Source organism: Phyllostomus hastatus, unplaced genomic scaffold (assembly GCF_019186645.2).
Source record: "Phyllostomus hastatus isolate PE091 unplaced genomic scaffold, TTU_PhHast_1.1 phas_scaffold_182, whole genome shotgun sequence".
Lineage (NCBI taxonomy): Eukaryota > Metazoa > Chordata > Mammalia > Chiroptera > Phyllostomidae > Phyllostomus > Phyllostomus hastatus.
The window spans coordinates 30,727,085-30,747,996 of NW_025334013.1; the positions used below are offsets into that span (position 1 = coordinate 30,727,085).

The 20,912-nt window shown below is 50.9% G+C and overlaps 4 protein-coding genes across 20 annotated transcripts in view; 2 read left to right on the forward strand and 2 right to left on the reverse strand.

The window, feature by feature from the left end:
- The first annotated feature begins 1,196 nt into the window (after positions 1-1,196).
- Positions 1,197-2,930, forward strand: HPDL (4-hydroxyphenylpyruvate dioxygenase like). The gene has a single exon (XM_045859433.1). It carries the CDS (start codon positions 1,415-1,417, stop codon positions 2,612-2,614), a length of 1,200 nt encoding a protein of 399 aa, XP_045715389.1. The 5' UTR covers positions 1,197-1,414; the 3' UTR covers positions 2,615-2,930.
- Positions 2,931-3,328: 398 nt separating this feature from the next.
- MUTYH (mutY DNA glycosylase) lies at positions 3,329-10,011 on the reverse strand. Of its 10 annotated transcripts, none has more exons than XM_045858652.1 (16): positions 9,881-10,011; positions 7,357-7,477; positions 6,648-6,835; positions 6,513-6,552; positions 6,319-6,392; positions 6,139-6,180; positions 5,976-6,047; positions 5,785-5,898; positions 5,608-5,705; positions 5,381-5,525; positions 5,240-5,303; positions 4,879-5,070; positions 4,639-4,775; positions 4,405-4,557; positions 4,179-4,220; positions 3,329-3,501 (listed from the first exon to the last, which is right to left on the reverse strand). In XM_045858652.1, the coding sequence occupies exons 2-16, from the start codon at positions 7,469-7,471 to the stop codon at positions 3,370-3,372; spliced, it is 1,608 nt and encodes a 535-aa protein (XP_045714608.1). In that variant the 5' UTR covers positions 7,472-7,477; positions 9,881-10,011; the 3' UTR covers positions 3,329-3,369. The 10 variants fall into 10 exon arrangements, with proteins under 10 accessions (XP_045714608.1, XP_045714606.1, XP_045714605.1 ...); XM_045858650.1 differs by having other exon boundaries at positions 6,648-6,796; positions 9,877-10,009; XM_045858649.1 differs by having other exon boundaries at positions 9,877-10,009.
- Positions 9,834-13,109, forward strand: TOE1 (target of EGR1, exonuclease). 3 transcript variants are annotated; one of them, XM_045858660.1, is made up of 8 exons: positions 9,834-9,956; positions 10,708-10,850; positions 10,938-10,978; positions 11,130-11,226; positions 11,344-11,502; positions 11,745-12,004; positions 12,198-12,357; positions 12,439-13,109. In XM_045858660.1, the coding sequence occupies exons 1-8, from the start codon at positions 9,911-9,913 to the stop codon at positions 13,057-13,059; spliced, it is 1,527 nt and encodes a 508-aa protein (XP_045714616.1). In that variant the 5' UTR covers positions 9,834-9,910; the 3' UTR covers positions 13,060-13,109. The 3 variants fall into 3 exon arrangements, with proteins under 3 accessions (XP_045714616.1, XP_045714617.1, XP_045714618.1); XM_045858661.1 differs by having other exon boundaries at positions 11,172-11,226; XM_045858662.1 differs by lacking the exon at positions 9,834-9,956 and adding an exon at positions 10,038-10,161.
- A 154-nt stretch (positions 13,110-13,263) lies between these two features.
- Positions 13,264-20,912, reverse strand: part of TESK2 (testis associated actin remodelling kinase 2) — a 115,827-nt gene continuing 108,178 nt past the window's right edge. For all 6 annotated transcript variants that reach the window (XM_045858644.1, XM_045858642.1, XM_045858648.1 and 3 more), the window contains 6 exons: positions 16,925-17,007; positions 16,617-16,701; positions 16,303-16,386; positions 16,016-16,102; positions 15,275-15,392; positions 13,264-14,955 (listed from right to left, as the gene is read on the reverse strand). In XM_045858644.1, the coding sequence (XP_045714600.1) occupies positions 14,207-14,955; positions 15,275-15,392; positions 16,016-16,102; positions 16,303-16,386; positions 16,617-16,701; positions 16,925-17,007 (1,206 nt within the window). In that variant the 3' untranslated portion in view covers positions 13,264-14,206. The remainder of the gene's footprint in view (positions 14,956-15,274; positions 15,393-16,015; positions 16,103-16,302; positions 16,387-16,616; positions 16,702-16,924; positions 17,008-20,912) is intronic.

A 20,912-nucleotide genomic window follows, 5' to 3' on the forward strand; every position in this document is an offset into this window, starting at 1 on the left:
GGCTTCTCGGGAATTCACTCAGAAGTCACCTAGAAATCTGATATTTGTTACAACATGGATGAACCTTGAAGGCATTATTCTAAGTGGAATAAGCCAGTTGCAAAAAAAAAAAAAAAAGCCACATGATTTCCCACACAACGAGGCACCTCGAGTGGCCAGCATCACAGAGACAGAAAGGGGAACAGTGGTTGCCAGGAGCTGGGGAGTGTGGAACTGGGAGTGTGGCGTTACCATTTGGTGGGTATGGGACTTCAGCCGGGGATGGTGAATTCAGTGAACGATGGTGAAAGGGCAAAGTCAGCGCCATGTGCTATCGAGGTGCCATTTGCTGAGCAGGCCTAGGACCTTGTGAAACGTGACCGCCATTTTACTCTTCTGAGTTTGTCCCCAGGACTGGAAATTACTGGAAGCAAGAACAGAACTAACCGCTCCCTACAGCCACAAGCGGAAGATAACATGGGCTCACCTGAAGCCCCTGTTACAAGCCCCACCCCACCCCCCACCCCCAGCCCATGGACGCACAACAGCAATCCCCCCCACCCTTTTTAATCCAATTAAGATCCAATAAAAGCTCAAAGCCCCTACGGCTCAATACTGGTGTATCTCTCCACACCACGCCCCTCTCCTTCCTTGACGAGTGAATACAAACTTTATTCTCTGCACTTTCTTCTCTTTGTGAATTCTTTCACAGCCTGCGTCACCAGCCACCCTAACAGATGTCAGTGCTGGTTGCAAAACACTACATATGTACTTAATACCCCTGAACTTTAAACTTAAAGAAGGTTAACATGGTAAACATTGTTATGTATATTCTACCACCACCACACAAAAAATAGTCTCCAGAATTTTCAAGCTAAAACATGAAATTGCTTAAACAAAAAACTACTTTACTTGTCAGGAAGAATTTGTGCTCCTCCCCTATTGGGGCTGATTCCCTTTGTTCAGAGGTTAGAGTATGAGAACCCAGCCTGGCACGGAGTGAAGACAGCTATTGTGATTTCGGGAGGCTCAGTGGCCAAGGGTATGACCCAGCCAGAGGTTCTGGGAAGGAGCAGCCTAGTGTCCCCGCTCTGCCCTCTTCCCTGAGAGAACCTCCGTAGGAGCTAGGAGAGAAGCAGCATTCGCTCCGCCCCCTCTCTCTCCCTCTCGCTCCGCCCTGCACTGGCTCCATGTGGTTTTCACTCTCCGTGCACAGACCTTGCGATCTGAGGCATCTCCAGGTTGGGCTGGTGTGGCAGAGAAAACCGTCCGCCCCCGAGTGATCCGTGTGTGATTTCTCCCTGGGGAACTGCTAAGAATACGCTCTACGGGCAAAACTGGACTCCACAGGTTTGGGACAGAGAATCCTAGAATCCCGAAAGACAGGTGAGCGTGCCCAAGGGAAGGGCAGTCCAGGGTCACTAGCCAGAACTCCATGGCCGCACGCGCCCGCCGCCTGTGCCATATCACCTTCCACGTGCCCGTGGGGCAGCCTCTTGCCCAGGATCTGCAGCGCCTCTTCGGTTTCCAGCCCTTGGCTGTGCGGGAGGCAAACGGCTGGCGGCAACTGGCCCTGCGCAGCGGGGACGCGGTCTTTTTGGTGAATGAGGGCGCGGGGACCCGGGAGCCGCTTTACAGCCTGGACCCGTGTCACGCCGTGCCCAGCGCCACCAACCTGTGCTTTGAGGTGGCAGACGCGGCAGTAGCTGCTCGGGCGCTGGAGGTGCGGGGCTGCAGCGTGCTGGTGCCCCCAGTAAACGTAGGGGATGAGCAGGGTGCTGCCACCTACACCGTAGTTAGCTCGCCGGTTGGCAACCTCAGCCTAACGCTGCTAGAGCGCGCCCACTACCGCGGACCTTTCCTGCCCGGCTTCCGGCCCCTGTCCTCCAAAACTGGCCCGAACTGGATCAGCCACATAGACCACCTGACCCTGGCCTGCAACCGCGGCAGCTCCCCCAGACTGATGCGCTGGTTCCACGACTGTCTAGGCTTTTGCCACCTGCCACTGAGCCAGGGTGAGGATCCTGACTTGGGCCTTGAGGTGACAGCAGGGTCTGGACCAGGGGGTCTGAGGCTCACTGCCCTGCAGACCCCACCAAGCAGTGCTGTGCCCACCCTTGTGCTGGCCGAGTCTCTGCCAGGGGCCACCAGGGGCCAGGACCAAGTGGAACAGTTCCTGGCCCACCACAGAGGGCCAGGCTTGCAGCACGTGGGGCTGTACACACCGAACATCATGGAAGCCACTGAAAAGGTGACTTTGGCCGGGGGTCAGCTCCTGACTCCTCCTGAGGCGTACTACCAGCAGCCAGGCAAGGAAAGTCAGATCCTAGCCGCAGGGCATGAGCCTAGCAGGCTGGCCCAGCAGGGAATCCTGCTAGATGGCAATAAAGGCAAGTTTTTGCTTCAGATCTTCACCAAGTCACTCTTTGCAGAAGACACCTTCTTCCTGGAGCTGATTCAGAGGCAGGGGGCCACAGGCTTTGGCCAGGGCAATATCCAGGCCCTGTGGCAGTCAGTCCTTGAAGAGGCAAGGTGCCAGGGGTCAGGAAGCCTGGCAGCCCGTAAGGCATCCAGCACAGGGCCTGGGGGAACGAAGAATCACCTAGAGGCCCAGAGTGAAAGGCTCTGTCCCTAGGGGCCAGGTGTGGCCTCCACCTCATCAGTACCTACCGAAAGAAACGAACGCTGAATCTCTCACTGGCGTCCAAAGAGGATGGTTGGTTTTTAACTATAAAATGTTTCTTACATAGTATATATCTAATACATGTGGAAGATATAAATAATAAAGGAGTGTAACTCCTTTAGGAAATAGGACATGACCATTACTTCTGAAGACTTTTGTGCCCTTCTCCGATCCCATTTCCCTTCACCCTCTCCCTATTTTAGGGCCATTAACCCTTTGCTTTTCTGTGTTGTTTCACTACGTATGCCATCTATCCCTAAATAAAAGATGTGAGGTAGAAATTTAAGACAACAAATCTTCCCCAGTGCTTTCTTCCTCCCTAAGGAGCAGCCACAGCAGCGGGAGGGCCAGGTCAGGGCTGAGCCAAACCACCCACGCTGGAGCCATGCTGCCTACTGCTCCAGAGCTGACCGGGGACTGGAATGTGGGGGTGGGGTATCAGCCACTGGCAGGGGCTCCCTACAGCTGCTTTCTCCCTGTCTCCTGGGGGCCAAGGGAGCTCAGATGACTGGACAGAACACCTTCCTCTGTCTGCCCAGGGCCGGCTGGGAGCTCAGCCAGCGGAAGTCAGGACCAAGTAGGACCTGACCACTTTCTGGGACCCTGAGGTAAGGGGACTAGGGAGAGGATGGAAAGTCTCCAAAACAACTATAAAAATAAGCACTTTATTAAACAGGATTCACAAGGGGTGGGGGCTTCCAGAGGTATCACTGGGCCACACTGGTGAGTCCAGGTGCATCAGTGGGGATGTGGGGCCGAAAGAAACTATCCAGGACTTGCTGGCCTCGGCTGGGCTTTTTCCGACTGGACAGAGGAGACACCTGGGATCTCTTGGAACTCTGTTTAGAAGCCAAAAAAGGCACTGAGGGGACAGCAACGAATATTATCCTTTCACCCCTACCCCCACTCCACTGACCTAACTCAGACTCTCTTGAAATGTAGAAAAGCTTCTGACCTATCTCTAGGATCTGCCTCTTTGGTCAACTCTCTAAAAGGCAGTCCGAGGTAATCTTCCTCAAATATAAATCTGAGTCCTCTCTCCATCTATAACGTTCCAGTGGCCTGGTGTTCACGACCCTGCTGACTGCTTCAGCTGAACCAAATGCTCGGAGTTGCTCACACACTGCATTGTGCCCACCGTTACCTCCACTAGTCCTGGGCCTGGAAGAACAAACATCCTTATGCTGATTCCCTTCCCAAACCCAGATTACCAGTTGCTTCTTTCAAACAGCTTTTCTTGGATCCTTGCCCCTTACTACACAGAACTGACAGCTCTCCACCTCTGTCCCACAAAATCTAATACAAACATTTCACACACCTGACACTACTGTCTCCATCATTTGCTCTGGTCCCCTCTCCATCTGGACCCCAGGCTAACTATAAGTTCTCTGGGTCAAGAACCATTCCCCTCCCCCTAGTGAAAATTGGAGTGGGTGATGTTCATCCAATGTGTATTGCTTAACTCAGTGGATTCAGGCTTAGGGAGAGATGGCTGGGTGAGGACCTGGGGACTCACCTTGTAGGTCCCTGGATGTTGCCCTTCATATACACGGAACACCTAGCCAAGAAGAGGCAGAAAGTGCAAGGCTGGCATCCTCCCCCACAGAGCCAGAACCCTGTGTTCTGTCCTCAACTTCATGCCCCAGCACTTTTAAATATATGCTATTCTTTTTCCTGTTTACATAGTAGTAGGTTCACACAGAACACGTAGGAAATACAACAAAAGATAACAAAGACAATGCCTTTTTCATGGCGGTGGAGACAGCAGCAGTGTGAAACTCTTCCCGGGTCAGCCAGCGAACGCCAGGTGGTGTGACTGTCACTGGGGCCTGCCCTGTCAGGGCCAGACCGTATACTTGATAGGTCAGCTTGATGTGAGAGAAGGTGTGGACCACCTGGGGGAGGACGATGGGGCTGAAGCAGGCCTGTGGATGTGGCTGAAAGTCATCATTTTTGGCCCCTCACTGCTCACTCACCTGCCCAAGGTGACACATGTGAGTGGCAGGGAGGGGCCCCACCCAACTCTGCAGTTCCTGCAGCAGAGCCTCGCGCTGACACCGCCCCGAGGGTTCCATGGTTACAGACGGGAACTCCCACAGCCCTGCCAGCAGACCTGAGACAGAGATCAGCAGGTGTGGTTGAGGCCTTAGCTGTTGACGCCTCCATTCATCCTCTTTTGCTCATGCCACTGCCCTCCACTCCCAGAACCCAGGTACCTGAATTGGGCCTCTGCACCAGCAGAATTCGGGCACCCCCAGGGGCCCCGGGCTGCTCCAGAACACAGGTGGCAGAGTATTCCTCCCTGGGGGGTCTGCGGCTGGCCTTTCTGGGAAAGTTGGTCACTCCCAGGGTCTGGTCCCAGGGCTCGGCAGGAGGTGTGCACAGCCGGCACTGATCAGTGCTGGGAGCTGGGGACAGAGCCCCAAGCCCCACTCAGGCCAGGTGGGCTTAGGTGAGAGCAGGCCTTGGCCCAGCTCTGCAGAATCTTACTCAAGTTGTAGGATGAACTGAAATGAGGCTTCCACGGGTAGGTCCTTGACAGTGCAGGGACGGGCTGGGACTGGGGCAGGCACTTACCACACTCCTCCACATCAGGACTGCCTGGCAGGCTCTGTGAGGCTAAGAGCTGTTTCCGCTCCACCTGAGAGGCACAGGGTAAGACGTCATGGGGCAGAGCTCACTCCTAGGACGGGACTGCCCCTTCCCATGATGGCTTACCCTCTGGTGTGCCTGGCATAGGCTCTGCACAGGGCACTGGCTGCAGAGCGGGTGCTGTGGGGTGCACACTGTAGCCCCCAATTCCATGGCTGCTTGGTTAAAGTCTCCCGGCCGGGCTGGATCTACCAGTTGCTGGGCTAGGCTCCTACCAGAAGGGAGCACTTCTGTGAGTCGAAGAACCTTTGGTGGCATCCTTCCCAATATCCCGCATTACCCCAACATCCTACCAGAGCTGCTGGGAGACAAGGGTGCTGCCGGGATCGGCACCAATGACTCGGACACGGCATAGCACCCGCACCACGTTCCCATCTACTACACCGGTCACCTGGCAGAGGAGGCTAGGAGTCAGCCTGGTCTGGGAAAAGAGTGGGCACACACAAAACGGAAGTGGGCTATGGACTCACCTGGCCAAAGGCAATGGAAGCAATGGCTCCAGCTGTGTACCGCCCCACACCAGGCAGGAGCCGCTGCAAGGTCTCTGCTGTACGTGGCACATGGCCCCCGAGCTCCTTTACCACCTGATTGGGGTAGGAAAGCTCAAGGTTAGGAGACACTTGAGGCCCTGGGGATCCCACCCTCCCTGCTACCCCCTTACCTTCCGGGCTCCCTCCTGCAGCCTCCGGCCTCGAGAGTAGTACCCCAGGCCAGCCCAGAGCTGGTTCACCTCCTGTGGGTAGGGTCAAAGGTCAGAGGGATCAGCAGTCAGTCCTCTTTGTCCCCATTCCCCCACCACCTCCCCGCCTTAGGGTGGGTCTCACCTCCAGGGAAGCACTGGCCAGATCCTGCAGTGTTGGCCACTTCTGTAGCCACAGGGTAGGCAAAAATAGATGAAGTCAAGGGTGAGGGAGACAGAAGAAGCCTTCTTTACCCCTACCCCAAAGGACAGGCTCTCATCTGGGATCTAGCCCATGACCCTCCCCTTCCTTCCCTGAAGTCACCTGCATCCATCTGGTATAATAGTCGATCACCGTGGCAACCTGGGTCTGCTGCAGCATGACCTCTGAGACCCACACTGGGGGAGAGGGGTTGGCATGAGGGCACTGCTGTCCTGCCTGCTCCTAGCCCATAGCTCCTGACCCCAGACCTAAGGGCATCCAGGCAAAACAGCTCTGCTCTCAGGAGATGTACTCACCAGCATATGCCCGCCTGTCCAGGTCCTCCTCACCTTCTGCCTGCCAATGCAATCCGAGATGGGGAGTTATTGTGGAAGGGGCTGGGCACTAGCCTCCCACCCCATGGTCTCTGTCACTGTCCTTTGTCTGCCTACCAGTCTTCTCCAGGGTAGGTCCCGCTTCTCTCGGTCGTACCAGCTCAGCAGGCTCTCCCGGAAGACTGTGACCTCAGCTGTATCTCTGAATAGATGGTCCGGGCAGACAGAGGCCTGCAATCCCACCTCCTCCTGTCGCCTGGCCAGGCCTGCCGGGGCCTCAGGAAATTCAGTTGTCCCAGAACAGGCTGTGCACACAGGACCTGGGCACTGCAGCCTGCCTGCGGTCTGCTCCCAATTAGGGCTCCCCGCACTCCCAACCCCTTGCTTAAGCCTTGGGCCTGGAGTCAGACCAGAATTTTCTGTGTTGTCTTAGCCAAGTTTCTAGCCTTAATTTTCCCAGAGTGGTACTGCTGGCTCCTTTGTCTCTGGGTCTTAATGAAAATCCAACAGTTTCAGCCAAGCGTAACATACCTGTGCAGGGCTTTCCCATGTAAAAAATACTTTCAGGCTGATAAACTCATTTGATCCCATGAAAGCCACATGAGAAAGAAAATGCAGACTACTGTTCCATGCTGCTGGTAAGAAAGCAGCCATTCAGAGCAATTATCCCAAAGTCACGAAGCAAAGTCAGAATCAGATCTGTAATTAGTCCCTTAATACCTTGATATATAATATATATACCATACTCCCTTCCTAGCCTGAATCTGCACCCTTTCGTGGCCAATGAAACCTGCCCCGAGTTTTTTACTAGCCCCGAGCTCCTCACCATCAGGGACAGAGGGCTTGGCCTGGTTGCTGCTGGGGGCATGTTTCTTCCTTCTCTCCCGGCTGGATGCCTGCTTCCTGCAATGACTTCCCACAGCTGCTCGCGGCTTCTTCATGATGGCCTAGAACACAAAGGCCCAGACCAAGTAGTCAGTCAAAATGAGGCTGAGTCTTGGGGCCCTGCAGAGGGTGGAGTAATTTGAGGTTTGTAGAGATTAAGCAGCTTGTCCATTCAAACCCAAAAAGTTTGCTTCCAGAGCCTATCCTTGTGTTCTCTGCTATACTGCAGTCCCTGCTGAGCCTCTGCGAACTCTCAAACTTTTGACTTTATTACCTCATTTTCATCAAAAGAGCTTGTTTCCTTTTTGAGGAAAAAAAAAAAAGAATATATACAAGCTTACCTCCATCTACACTCTCCTTCTACGAAAAGTGGTCCCTCCTCCTAAATAGAGCTCAAGGTCCTGTTCCTCCAAGCCCCTCCACAAGACCACTCTCCTCCCCTTCATAGCCAAACTTCCTTCACCAACTCACTTACTTCCATAATTCATTCTACAATCCATTCTCCACAGAGTAAAGTGATCTTTTAAGACATGATCATGTCCCTTACTTAAAACTTTCAGTAGCTTCCCATTAGTTCGTTCAACAAATATTTATGGAGTGCCCATGTGCCAAGCAGACACACAGTCTAGATACTTGAACACTTCGCTAAATCAAGCATCAAGGGTTCCTGCCCTCATGGTGTTTACGAGTATACTCTAATGTTCTAATGAGGGCAGACAATAAATAATATACATGAGTAAATAACATAGGATGTTAGGTGATAAACACTAGCATAAAGAGTAGAGCAGGTAAAGGGGATAAGAAATGGGTAGGGGTAGAAGGTTGCAATGTTAAAGAATGTGGTCATGGTGGGCCTTATTAAAATGATATTTGACCAATGACTTGAAGCAGTTACAGAAGTTAGCCGTGTGGACCCCTGTGGGAAAGGCATACTAAGGAGCTAGTGTAAAGGCCCTAAGGAGGGTGCCTGCTATGTTTGTGGAACCATAAGGAAGCCAACGTGGTTAGAATTGAATGAGGAAGGGATGAGGAGTAGAAAATAAAGTCAGAGAAATAGGGTAAAGAAGGTGGGGGGCACAGCATCACCAAGTACCTTGTAGGCCACTGGAGGATTTTGGATGTCACACCCATTGCTCTTAGAAGCCAATCCTCTTAACATATATAGCCTTGCAAGCTCCAAGACCCCATCTACCTTCATCCCCTAGGTCACTATGCTCCAGCCATGTTTGCTTGAAATAGATGCTTCACTCTGGACAGACACCACCTTGAGGCCTCATCCAGTCCATGTCCTCTGCTGGGACAGCTCTCCTATGCTTTACCCAACATCTACTCATTTTTCAGGCCTTTTTTTTTTTTTTTCCTTCCTTCAGGTCTTGACTTAAATGCCCCAATCAGATACCCTGGGTCCTGCCCTCTTGTGTACATTTCCACTGTTGCTCTTACACCAATTGCAATTTGACATTTATTTATGATTCTCTGATCTATGTCTGGTTCCCCAACTTGACTGTAAAACTCCATGAGAGCAAATACTGGGTCTCTTTTATGACTGTTGTGTCCCCTGAGCTAAGCCCAGTGCCAGGTCAATTGAAAGCAAACACTTGGCTTCCTTATGAGGAAACCATGAGGGGTTTTTCTTATTTTTAGAATGGGAGAAATCCAAAAAATTCTGAATAATGACGAAAAGGACTCAGTAGAGAGAAAGGATGAATATGAACTAGAAACAGTGAATAACCAAGAAGAAAGGGTTGAGAGTCTTTGGTAGGAACTGGAGATCTTGGGAAAGGGCTGCTCTTTGGTAGGGATACCGCCCTCTGGGTGGCAGGAGTCATGTCCAATCACCCTCGAGGTCAACTTCCCTCCGAACTGCTTACAATTTGTCTCCTCCCCATAGTTTCCATTGCTGGAGCCTTAATTCAAGTCTTTAGCATTACTTGCTTGGATTATTTCCAAAGCTTCCCTGCTAGTGGATTGCTCTAACCCCTCTGCAGCCTCGGCTCATGCCCACCTCCTCGCCTCCCACTTCCTGGAACACAGTGAGCCCCATCCTTCCAGGGCACTTGCCCTTTCCTAGAATGTTCATCTTTCCCCTACATTTCCCGGTACTCGCCTACTCGTGATTTGAACTTAGCTGCGGCAGCGCCACCTCCTTCTAGAACACCCACCTCTAACCGGGAGCTGCGTCCACGAAGACAGCCTAAATCTCAAGCCCTCCTGCCCTCTAACTTGAACGCCAAATTACTTCCCGCGCCTCGGTCTAGGGGGCGTGGCTCCGGCCAATCCGGCAACGAGGCGACCCGCGATAGCCAATAGGCTCCCAGAATGCTGCGAACCCACTTCTCCGCGCCAGGCCCGGGAGGTCTGAACCGAAATACGACCCTCCAGCGACTTCCGGAGGCGACCGTCTGCGCCCACCCCCGACCGAGTAAATCGCGCCAGGAGACAAAGCGGAAGTTCCGCGTACCCACAGATTATTCAGGAGAGGGACCCACGGTGTCATGGCGGCCAGCGGTGGCGCAGCCTCAGCTCCAGCGGTCTCTGATGGTGAGTGGCTCTTCAGGGGCCGTCATAAAAGTCTGTGCACTCGGGGAGAGGGGAAGGCCTCAGGCTTATAGTTCTAGAAACCGACCTCAAGTTTCAGAGAACTAGCTTTTTCCGTCTCAACCAGCAACGTGGAGACTACAAGTCCCGGTGTGCACCGCGGCTCTGGCCGCCAAAGCCGGGAGTGTTGGGAACCTGTCCTGTCAGGGTAGGTGGGGCCATGTCGGGAGATGTAGTCTAGAGCTCATGGTTCGGTTAAGTGGGGCAGATTGGGAGTTGTGGTCCAAAGGAAAATGGACGTTTTGGAATCCGGGGTGTGGGGCATTATTTATCAGGCTCTGGCGCATACAAGCTACTGCCACTTGCGGCTGCTTTGGCACCATGGGAACAGTGCTATGGAGCCTGAGAAGTTACAAGAGCTGAATCCTTGAGCCGTAACGGTCCCTGCAGGACATGGGAAAAATAACGCTCACAGATTATCTAAACTTCGTCTTCTACAGATAGTGACACTGAGGGAAATTTTCCCCAAAATCTCACATAAGCCACTGGGAAAACGCAGGCTTTCTGTCTCCAAATTCAGGGCACCGTTCACTCCAAGGCTGGTGTGTAAAGCATGCCTGTAACAAAGGCTTGAAGGGAAAGCTACTATTTCTTGCCGTCATGGAAAATATTCCCACACCATGGCCTAGCTTGGCATCTTTCACCGCGGCCCTTGCCTGAGCATTAATATTCATGGTCCTGTCCTTACCCCCAGGTGGTGTGAGCACAAGCTCAAAATCTGGAGATGAGCTAGTAGTCCAGGTTCCTGTGGTGGATGTGCAAAGTGACAACTTTAAGGAGATGTGGCCATCCCTTCTGTTGGCCATAAAGACAGCTAGCTTCGTGGCTGTGGACACGGTGAGGGTTTGGGATTGGGGAGAGCAGCTGGTTGTGAAAGTGCTGGTGCTGGGGACCTAACTGAACTCTCCCTTTACCCACCCGTAGGAACTGAGTGGGCTGGGGGACAGGAAGAGTTTGCTGAACCAGTAAGTATAACCATGACCTCTTTGGTTCCAGCCTTGATGAGGGGAATGGGGGGATAAACCTTAATCCTTGAGTGGAGGTCACATCCTGGGTGGTTTGGGTCCTTCATGAGACTAACTCCTAGCCACAGCCACCCCCAAACCCAACTCCAAGGTGCATTGAGGAACGTTACAAGGCCGTGTGTCATGCTGCCAGGACCCGTTCTATCCTCTCCCTGGGCCTTGCCTGCTTCAAGCAGCAGCCAGACAAGGTATGGGGCTGGTTTCACCCACTTCCCAGGTTTGTGGCTAGGGGGAGGAAGATGGTTGAGATCCTGGGGAACATCGTGTGTGAGGTTGTGATATAGCAGATCCTCCTCCTCACCCAGGGCGAACACTCATACCTGACCCAGGTGTTCAACCTGACCCTGCTGTGCATGGAAGAGTATGTCATAGAACCAAAGTCTGTGCAGTTTCTGGTACAGCACGGCTTCAACTTCAACCGGCAGTATGCCCAGGGTATCCCGTACCACAAGGGCAATGACAAGGTAGGCCTCCAGCCTGGAGACTGCCCCTTCCGTGACTCTTTCTTCCTACCCTAGGCTGGATGCACGGGGAGGATCTGCTTCTTACAGCAAATGGGGAATCACTAGTGACAGGGCTGGAGAAACAAGACTAATACGTGGGTGAATAGCACTGAGTTAGGAGGGAGGGAGTGCTTTCCAGGTAGGGGAGCTTAGAATAAGTATGGGACTCTGTCCTTCCCCATGACCCCTTTCTTTCCACCCAGGGTGATGAGAGCCAGAGCCAGTCAGTGAGGACACTGTTCCTGGAGCTAATCCGGGCCCGCAGGCCCCTGATACTGCACAATGGTCTCATAGACTTGGTGTTCCTGTACCAGAATTTCTATGCACACCTACCTGAGAGCTTGGGTACCTTCACTGCTGACCTGTGTGAAATGTTCCCAGCTGGCATTTATGACACCAAATATGCTGCTGAGTTTCATGCCCGCTTTGTGGCCTCCTACCTAGAATATGCCTTCAGGAAATGGTGAGGGACTGGTTGAGGGAAAGGGATGGGGCCTGGTGTAAACCTGTTTCATTCATTTAGGATATTTATTGGGTGGTTACCATGTGCCAGGTACTGTTTTAGGTGCTGAGGATTCAGCAGTGAACAAAACAGAAACGCTTGTTCTCATGGAATTTATATGCTAGTGGGCCAATATCCTCTTGCGCTGTTACAGTGAGCGGGACAATGGGAAGCAGCGGGCAGCTGGCAGCCCACACCTTGTCCTGGAGTTCTGCAACTATCCTTCTAGCATGAGGGCCCACATAGACTACCGCTGTTGTATGCCCCCTGCAACCCACCGTCCTCATTCCACCAGCGTCTGTGACAAGTTCTCGGTGAGAGCACCCACCCATTTCCTAGGGGAGGGGAGGATCTGGTACCTGGAACCCCTCTCTAGTCCTTCTTCCTACCTCTAGGCGTATGGCTGGTGCCCCCTGGGATCACAGTGTCCTCAGTCCCACGATATTGACCTTATCATTGACACTGATGAAGCTGCCATGGAGGACAAGCGGCGACGGCGACGACGTAAAGAAAAACGGCGGAGGGCTTTGTTGGGCCTGCCTGGGAAACAGACCTCTGGGGAAACTGAGGATGGCCCTCCCACGAAGCAGGTCTGTGGGGAAGGCCTCAAGGCTGAGAAAATTGAGCAGGAGGTGGCTGAGGATGAGACTAGCAACCAGCCTGGCTCTCAGCAAGGTCACAAAAATGACCTAGAGGTGGAACTTAAAGCAACAAGGCCTGAAACAGCTGACGTGGCTACCTTAGAAGCACCAGGGAGTCTAGTCGGTCCTAACCCAGTGCCTGCAGATGGACTGCATCGGGCTGGTTTTGATGCCTTTATGACAGGTTACATAATGGCCTATGTGGCAATGGGTCAAGGACCTCAGCCCTGTAGCTCTGGACCCTGGCTACCTGAGTGCCACAACAAGGTATACCTGAGTGGCAAAGCTGTACCCCTCACAGTGGCCAAGAGCCAGTTCTCCCGTTCCTCCAAAGCCCACAAGCAGAAGATGAAGCTGGCTTGGGGCAGCAGCTGACTTAACTTCTACTGCACTCAGAGCCCAAGAAGAGAAAGCTGAGGGTAGAACGAGGGGTCTGGGTCCCTTTGGCCTATGAATGTCCCACTCCCAACTACTACAGAGTTGAGGAGCAGGGGGTTCCCGACAGAGATACTGCTACATTGCTCCTGGACCTTCTTGACACCAGAGGCTGAGGAACAACGGTACAAGTAAGAAGGCTGATCAGCATCTGTAACATCAACTTTATTTTTTAATCTGAAAGTGTTTTGGGATAGTTTTACCAAAAAAATCAGCAGAAACAAGTTAAGAAAATATTTGACTGGCTTCATCTTTGGTTATTTTGTATTGCGGCTCTGTAAGAACAGACTGTTCCCACATCTCCAACCACAGCAGGAAGGGAGGAAAATCAGTCCACATATAAACCGTTTAATCAATTGGGTATATTACATGTTGACAAAGACAAAGAGCAGGCCCTAGGGCCTACAAAACCAGCCCCACTCCCAACCACAAGGTTGAAAGTCATAGGGCACAACATTAAGACTCCTTCATAAATATGAAAATAGATTAATCAACTGGAAAAGATCTTTGAATAGGTTAGCTACGAGCCATGACCACCTCGCTGCCTTACTCTCCCCTTGCATAGAAATGTAGTGACGTGGTCTGACCATGTAAGTGCAAACAGCAATTATTCATTCAAGTGTCTTAGACATACTGGCAAGAAGCACCCCAGTGTTCAGGTCTGAGAAATAGTCATGCCCTTTATGGCCTCCTGGCCAGCTCCAGGTTCCATCCAGTAGCTTATATGCCCCAGAAAAGGGCAAGAGGCAGACCTGGGGTGGAAGGAGAACCTGGGGTAATAACCGCCTGCCAGCTCAAACTAGAACTAAGTCTTCTGGTCCTGTCTGCAGAAGTGCATTGGGGGGTCAGGTGGAAGCCAGAGCTCCTTGCTGGATTCCAGAGGCTTGGTATCAGCTGTTGGCCCTAATTAGGAAGGCCTCTCACTGCTGCCTCCCCTCTAATACACAGCCATTGGGCACTGGGAGCCCCAAAGTTGAGCCTGGCTTGGCCTAGCCTGCCTGTTCTGTGGGCCCCAGGGAAGAGTCTAGGCTGTGCACCAAGAGGGGGTGGGGAAGGGGGCACTGTGGCTTCAGCTGAAGATCCATCCTCACGGTGAAGCAGGACTTAACCCTTCACACCCATCCTGCTGTCCCTGGGTTTTCAGGCCTATGCCTGAGACAGAGAAGGGGACTGGAGCCAAGCCCCTTGGCCTTTCTTCTTCTACCTCCATCTCCTCAGAGGTACCTGCAAGGCATGGACTGGCCCCCTGAGGCCTGGGCCCAAAACCATTTTCTTCCTGGGGAGTGGAACAGTCCATGGCTTCATGGGCTGGAGCAGCTGGTAGGGCAGGTGCTCGGAATGGCGGGATATCTCTTACTTTGTACTTGAGACTACTGAGACGTGGTAGGGGCCCATCAGACAGTGATTCCTCTTGACCTACAAATGGACAGGCCTCTTGATGCAAAAACTCTGGTGAACCAGGCAAAGAACGCCACCGGCGAGCAGGTGGGGCCAGGGGTTCCTGCCAGTCAGCCACAGGCAAAGTTCCAGGCCCTGGTGCATCCAGGTCAAATACAAGGGAGATAACAGACTTGCTGGGCAGGTCAAAAAACTTGATCTTGCCACCCTTGAGGTCCTGGCGAGCACTGAAAGGGTTGATTTTGGGTGTGCGGGCAGCACCACCTCGTGGCTGGTAGTAGGGGTCCAAGACATTCACTGTACGTGGGGGCTTGTGGGAGAAGATGTCTGACTGGCTTCGAGACAGCCAGATAGTACGTCTTGGGCGTGGGGACTTGGGAGGGATCTTGTCATCTAGTGAGCTCAGTCGCTTCACCCCAGGTCCTTTTTCCAAGAGTCCTAAAGAATAATACATCAAATCAGGGTTACTTTCACTAGTCACGACACATAGCAGCAGTATACAAAATGGTTTTTTGTTTGTTTGTTTTTCACTTGAGAAAACAAAGTAGGTGCTATTGTCCTCATTTCACCAGTGAGAAAACACACACAGAAGGGAGGTGATATACCAAGTCACAACTCTTGGAGTTCAGTACTTTTTCCATTGTCCCCTTGCCCCTGCACCTTTCTTTTGAACATGGAATCACAGCCGTAGAGGAGAAGACCCCACAACCTAATTTCCTCCCTTGGGGTCAGATTGGGCACTGGTCAAATCTCTTACCCTTGGCTGTGGGCTGCAGCTTCCTGTCCCTCTCCAGCTCTTCCTCCTGTAGACGGCTCAGAATTTCCTCCAGAGTCTTCTCAATCTCCACAAAGGATGGGCGCAGTTTGGGGTCCATCTGTAGTCCACAGCAGCCATTAGTCCTGCCCTCCAACCTCCCACCCCAAGGATAACATTTTAGTCTGTTTCTAGCATCTTTTAAGACTCACATGCAGCTAAGAGATCTTTTCTGAAGGCCACAGACCATGAGGATAACTCCCAGAGATAAGATCAGGGGAGATGCTATTATCTAATACCCTCCCCTATCGCAGCACCCTTTCTGTGTCTTATTCCCTTGTCCCCTTGTTTGGCACAGAACTCTCCTAGAGGGTTTATTCTGTTCTTTCTTGAGTTCTGCAGCTAATGTGTTTCTTGAAGCTACCTAGACAGAGCCCAGCTACTCCTTGGTCATAACAGGTAGGTAGGTCCAGCCCTAGAGCTGTATGAAATGAAAGCTAACAAGAAAGGCAACGTGTGGTGGGTCTACCCTACAGGCTAAGGATTGGATATTACAAAGCTGCTTTCCTTTCCTTGGTCCAGGGCTCTGGAGAGTCTGGCAGGCCCAGAGGAGGGGGCAAGGGCACTGCCATTCATCAGTGAAAATGAGGCCCCTCATGAAGCTAATTAAGGAGCCCTTCCCTATAGTCCTAATCAGGTGAACCCAGCCCCTGACCAAAAACAGAAGCAGGTAGAGACACTCACATTACAGCAGTTGAAGGTAAGCTGCAAAAAGTCTGGGGGACAGTCTCCCACCATGTGCTGGAAAGCGTCATAGTCCAGCCCGAAGTTCTGTGCATGGGTATGGTGGGGAGGGAACAGGGGACATGGGTAAATGGGTTATTAATCCCTCCATCCATCCTGGCCCACTCAGAAGGAGAGGCTGGGAGTTGCCCCTGAGAAATAGCCACACAGACTAATTCCACCCCAAGAACAACTGTCTCAAAAGCAGCTTCACCGCAGTGGTACAAATGCCCATGCCTGCAGCTCACCTCTGTGCGGGGAAGGTAGTCCGGATCAGCCTGGATACGGGCGATGATCTCACAGAGGATGATACCATAAGAGAACACGTCCGCCTGGTGGGTAGTAAGACCTCAGTTTCCCTCTCAGTGGGGCGTGAGGTGGGGTTTCTGCACCTCATGTCCACCAGCACAGGCCTGGGCCTGAATGCCCATTTCATTCACTGGGTAGCTGCCAGGTACCAACCCTGCTCCTGTTTGCAGAATCTCACCCTAAACATAAAGGGTGATCCTGGACACTGCTAAGAGTGTATTCTGAGAACCAAGCCTTGGTTCCCTAGACTCACCTTCTCATTGTAGGGCTCATCTCGGAGAACTTCAGGTGCCATCCAGAAGGGTGAGCCCACCACAGCCAGCTTCTCACTGCCCCCGCTGTGGGGCGAGATTATAGGGAAAATGAGCTTGTTACTGGCTGGTGCAATGGGACATCTGAATTTTGGGAATTTTCCCCTGAGGATAGGCGCAGACTAGGACTGATCAAATTTAGGGAGCTGAGGTTAAGCTGTGACCATGTCCTGGCCTCTGGGGAGGAAACTGGAGTTTTCCTTTTGCCTTAGTCCCTTCTGTAACCCCAGCACCCGTTAGGGCTACCCACCTGACATCAGGAATCTTCTCAGCCAGGCCAAAGTCAGCTACCACTGCAGAATAACCATTTTCATCCCTCTTTATCAGGCAGTTCTACAGTTCCCAAAGAAGAAGACAGTGTGGCTCAGAAGTGGGGACCAAGCTGCCGTAAAATCACCACCACCACCCCCGTCACAGGGCACCTTGCTCCTTGCAAGTATACCTTAGGCTGACTCTGGTGATCGGACCTGGGGGTTCTGACAGCCATGTGAGATGAGTTAGGCCTGGATCTTGGGTGGCTGCCCTAGGGTTCATATCACGCTCCTACCACCAATACTTATCTTTGCTTTCTATGTGCTAGGCATGTTTCTAAGTGCTAGAGATATGCCAATGAATGAAAACCCTTGTCCTCTTGGAGCTAACAACCTAGTGGAAGAAAGACAGACTGTCAGCGCCCTGGCCTCCCTTCCTCTTTTCCTCAGAATGTGGAGACCAAAGGCCAGGCCTGACATTACCAAGAAATGTAAGCATAGGACAAGCATCCAAGGCTACACTAACTTTCACTGCCCACAGGATCATACATAATCTCCTCTCTGGTATTGAAGCCTATGATCTGGCTCTAACCAACCAGCCTACCTCACACCTGTGCCCTCTGGCCCTGGTGCCCCTGCACACATCTTCACCCAGACTTGTCACAGACATGCTTGCCTTGTGAGGCCTGAACAGGCTCTTCAAACCTTTGCCTTTGCTTATACTGTTCCCTTCCATTTGGAATGTTCTCCAAATTCTCCTTTTTACCTCAGAAAATTTTGTGTGTTAAGGCAAGCTACATTTCCAGCCCTGCCCTCTCCAGTTTTCACCTTTATGTGTTTCATCTCAACTCCTTTAACTCCTCTATGCCACTTCCTCTTACAGTCTAGCAGGCTATCACCTCCTCAGGAGCAAGCTCTGGTTCTCCACAGCATTCAACTCAAGAGAGGCTCAGGTCATGCTCACTGAGCAAATGCTACTGTCTCCAGAGAAAGGGTGAGCCCAAAAAGCTCATAAATAAATATAAAGCAGTGACAAACTCTCCCCAAACAACTGCATTCAGAATAGCCCTACACCACTGTGGCTCAGGAGGCACCTTGCTTTACTCTACTTCCAGAGGCAACAGACAGCAGGGATCCTTGGCTCACAGGGACATTTCTGGGGCCAGCAAGGCCCTATCTGACCCAAACCAGCCATTGCCAAGTCACCTCCTGCTTAGGTCACATTAGGTACAAAACAGTCCCTTATTCTGGCCTGGATGTGATCACACTATTCTCTCTTTCCCTGAACTAGAATAGGCTTGTGATTTCATCACACCCTCTCCCCCCCTGGATCCCAGGTAGGCAAGCATCGTCTCTGGCTTTCAGGCAGGACCATCCTTGTGCTTGTCCTGCTGTTAGCCCTCCCATCAGTACTGCCAGCTCAGCATCCTCCAGCTCCTTGACTGTGAATGTCTGTGGGGCCCCAGGCCAGCTTTAGTATTAGCCAAAGTGCAGGCTATAGGGCACTGGCCTAGGAGCAGTGGCAACTCAGATCTGTCACCTATGTTTCTGTCCTCTTCCTCCTATTTTATTAATAACTCAGACTCCTGTCTCCAAGGCACAGCCTAAAATCCTATTTACTATTTGCTTTACAATCCCCCAGAAACAACCCTGTTAAATTCAGCTTGGGAGCAGCAAGTAAGGAGCATGGCCACAGTGCACTGTCTTGTCAAAGCTGTTCAGTTTCGGCTCCATTTTCACATTCATGGAGACCTGTTCATTCATTGCAAACCAACCATTCAGAAGTAAATGGCTTCACAGTAGCTTCTCTGAGTGGCTGAGAAATGGCTAAGGCAGAATGAACAGAACCCCACAACATAAGGCAAGGTGGCACCTGCCTCTGATCTGCACTGCTCCTCAGCCAATAACTGAGCATTAGAGCCAAAGACAAAGACAGGATACTGAAAACCAAAAGGGACAAACTTTAGTAGAGTGTATCTCAGGTGATAAGGAAAATGGGGAGGAACCCTGACCAGGATTAGCCCTTAGGATTTTCTGACAAACTCCTGGGCCTGCCTGTAATAGGGCCCAGGCTAGTGAGGTCTGTCTGGCAACACTTGCTGTTTCTACTTCCTTATCTCCTATTTATTGTTCGCTGGCTTCTGCTGTTATCATGGAGTATTATCATGGAGGATCCCAATGAGTTCCATGGCATTAAGTTCAATAGCCAGAACTAGTGCTTACATTACTGGATCATTCTGCTGTTAACATTACTGACTCCTTTCATCAGTGTTTTCAGGTATCCTTCAGGAACTGTATTAGTACTAGGCGCACAGAGAATAACCAGTTGTCCTGGAGCTAATAGGTTAGCTATTAGAGGCTAGTTAGAGGCTATTCCTGTTTCTTTTTGATTCTTCTCTCCTGGCTTCTATGACAACTACGATTCTGGATTTCCTTCTCTGTCTTTGGCTACTCTGCAGACTCCAACGCAGGCTCTTCTTCCCATTCTATGAGGATGATGCTCTTAGGATTCTATCTTGGGCCTACAGCTCTTGTGCTCTGTTGCAGATGCTATTCCACATTTCTTTTCTCATTACCACCTTCATGCTGGATGACTCCCAAAGGTGTATCCTCAGTTCCGACCTTGATCCTCAAGCTGCAGGTTTGCACAGCCCACCTATTTCTGGGCATCTCCTGGATTACTCATATTGAACTTCATACAGTCAACTTTCTCTCCCCAAAGTTAAAATTCTAGCTATATTTTTATGTCAACTGGTACTGCTATTTTCCATCCAGTTTGTTAAGCTAGAAACCTGGGATGTATCCTAGATTTTTACACTTACTCCAGCTAGTTTTTGCATCTAAATGTTTTTTTAAATCAGGCCCTCCTCCTTCATCATTACTTCTATTGCCCCTGAATACTGCAATACTCTTCTAACTGGTCTCTGTGGCTTGGGCCAGTCTTGATCTCCATAATCCACCTTCCTCATTCCTGTCAGCATGATCTTCGTAAAATGCAAAGCTAACTGGTACTCCCCTATTTAAATAAAGCCAGAGGTAACATATTGTGTGATTCCATTTACATGAAATGTCCAGAATAAGCAAATCCATAGAAACTAAAAATAGATTAGTGTTTGCCAAGGGCTGGAGGGAGAGGGAAATAGGCTAAGGGGTTTTCTTTTTGGAGTGATGAAAGTTCTGAAATTAGACAGTGGCAATGGTGGAATATACTAAAAACCACTGAAATGTATACTTTGAGAGGATGAATTTTATTTTATGTGAAAGTATATCTTTTAAAAAGCTGTTACTTTAAAAAAAGGCAACAATGGTTCTTCATTTCCTATCTATTAGATAAATTCCAAGTCAGAGAATATAATATGATCAGACTCCTCTCTTTTCAAGTCCTACCCCCTACCACTTTAACCTCACCGTCTGCACGGCATACTGTTTATGCCTCTATGCCTTTGTTTATGCAGTCTGCTTTGTCTGGTCTGGAATATTAGCCACCACCCTTCCCCACCAACACACACAATACTTACTAAGTAGAATTCAATTTTCAAGATTCAGCCCAGGCATCATCTCTTCCAAGAAAGAAACTTTCTCAATATCCTCAGGTCAGGTTAAATATATCCCTTTTCAAAACATCCTATGCATTCTCTTCTCTCTAATCTTAACATTTGCCATCATAATGAAAGTATCTGTACCTTCCTAAAGCTACAGTCTTTAAACCATAGACTATAATAAGCTTTAGGAAAGCAGGGGTGTCTTAAGAGGAAGGTGGCCTGGAAAATATTTCCTGGCCCCCTGGCTAAGGGGAAGATCGCCTACTTCTGTCTGTGTGGTACCCTAGAAATTATAAAACATTTTCCACAAACACAAAGCAATCGCAAATGCTTCTTCAAAACAATACTTTCAGGTGGGCATATCTGAGATTTTTAGATTTAAGATGAGAAAAATGAAGTTTCAACTATAAGCGGTAAAAAACCCAGGTCTCCTGATTCCAAAGGG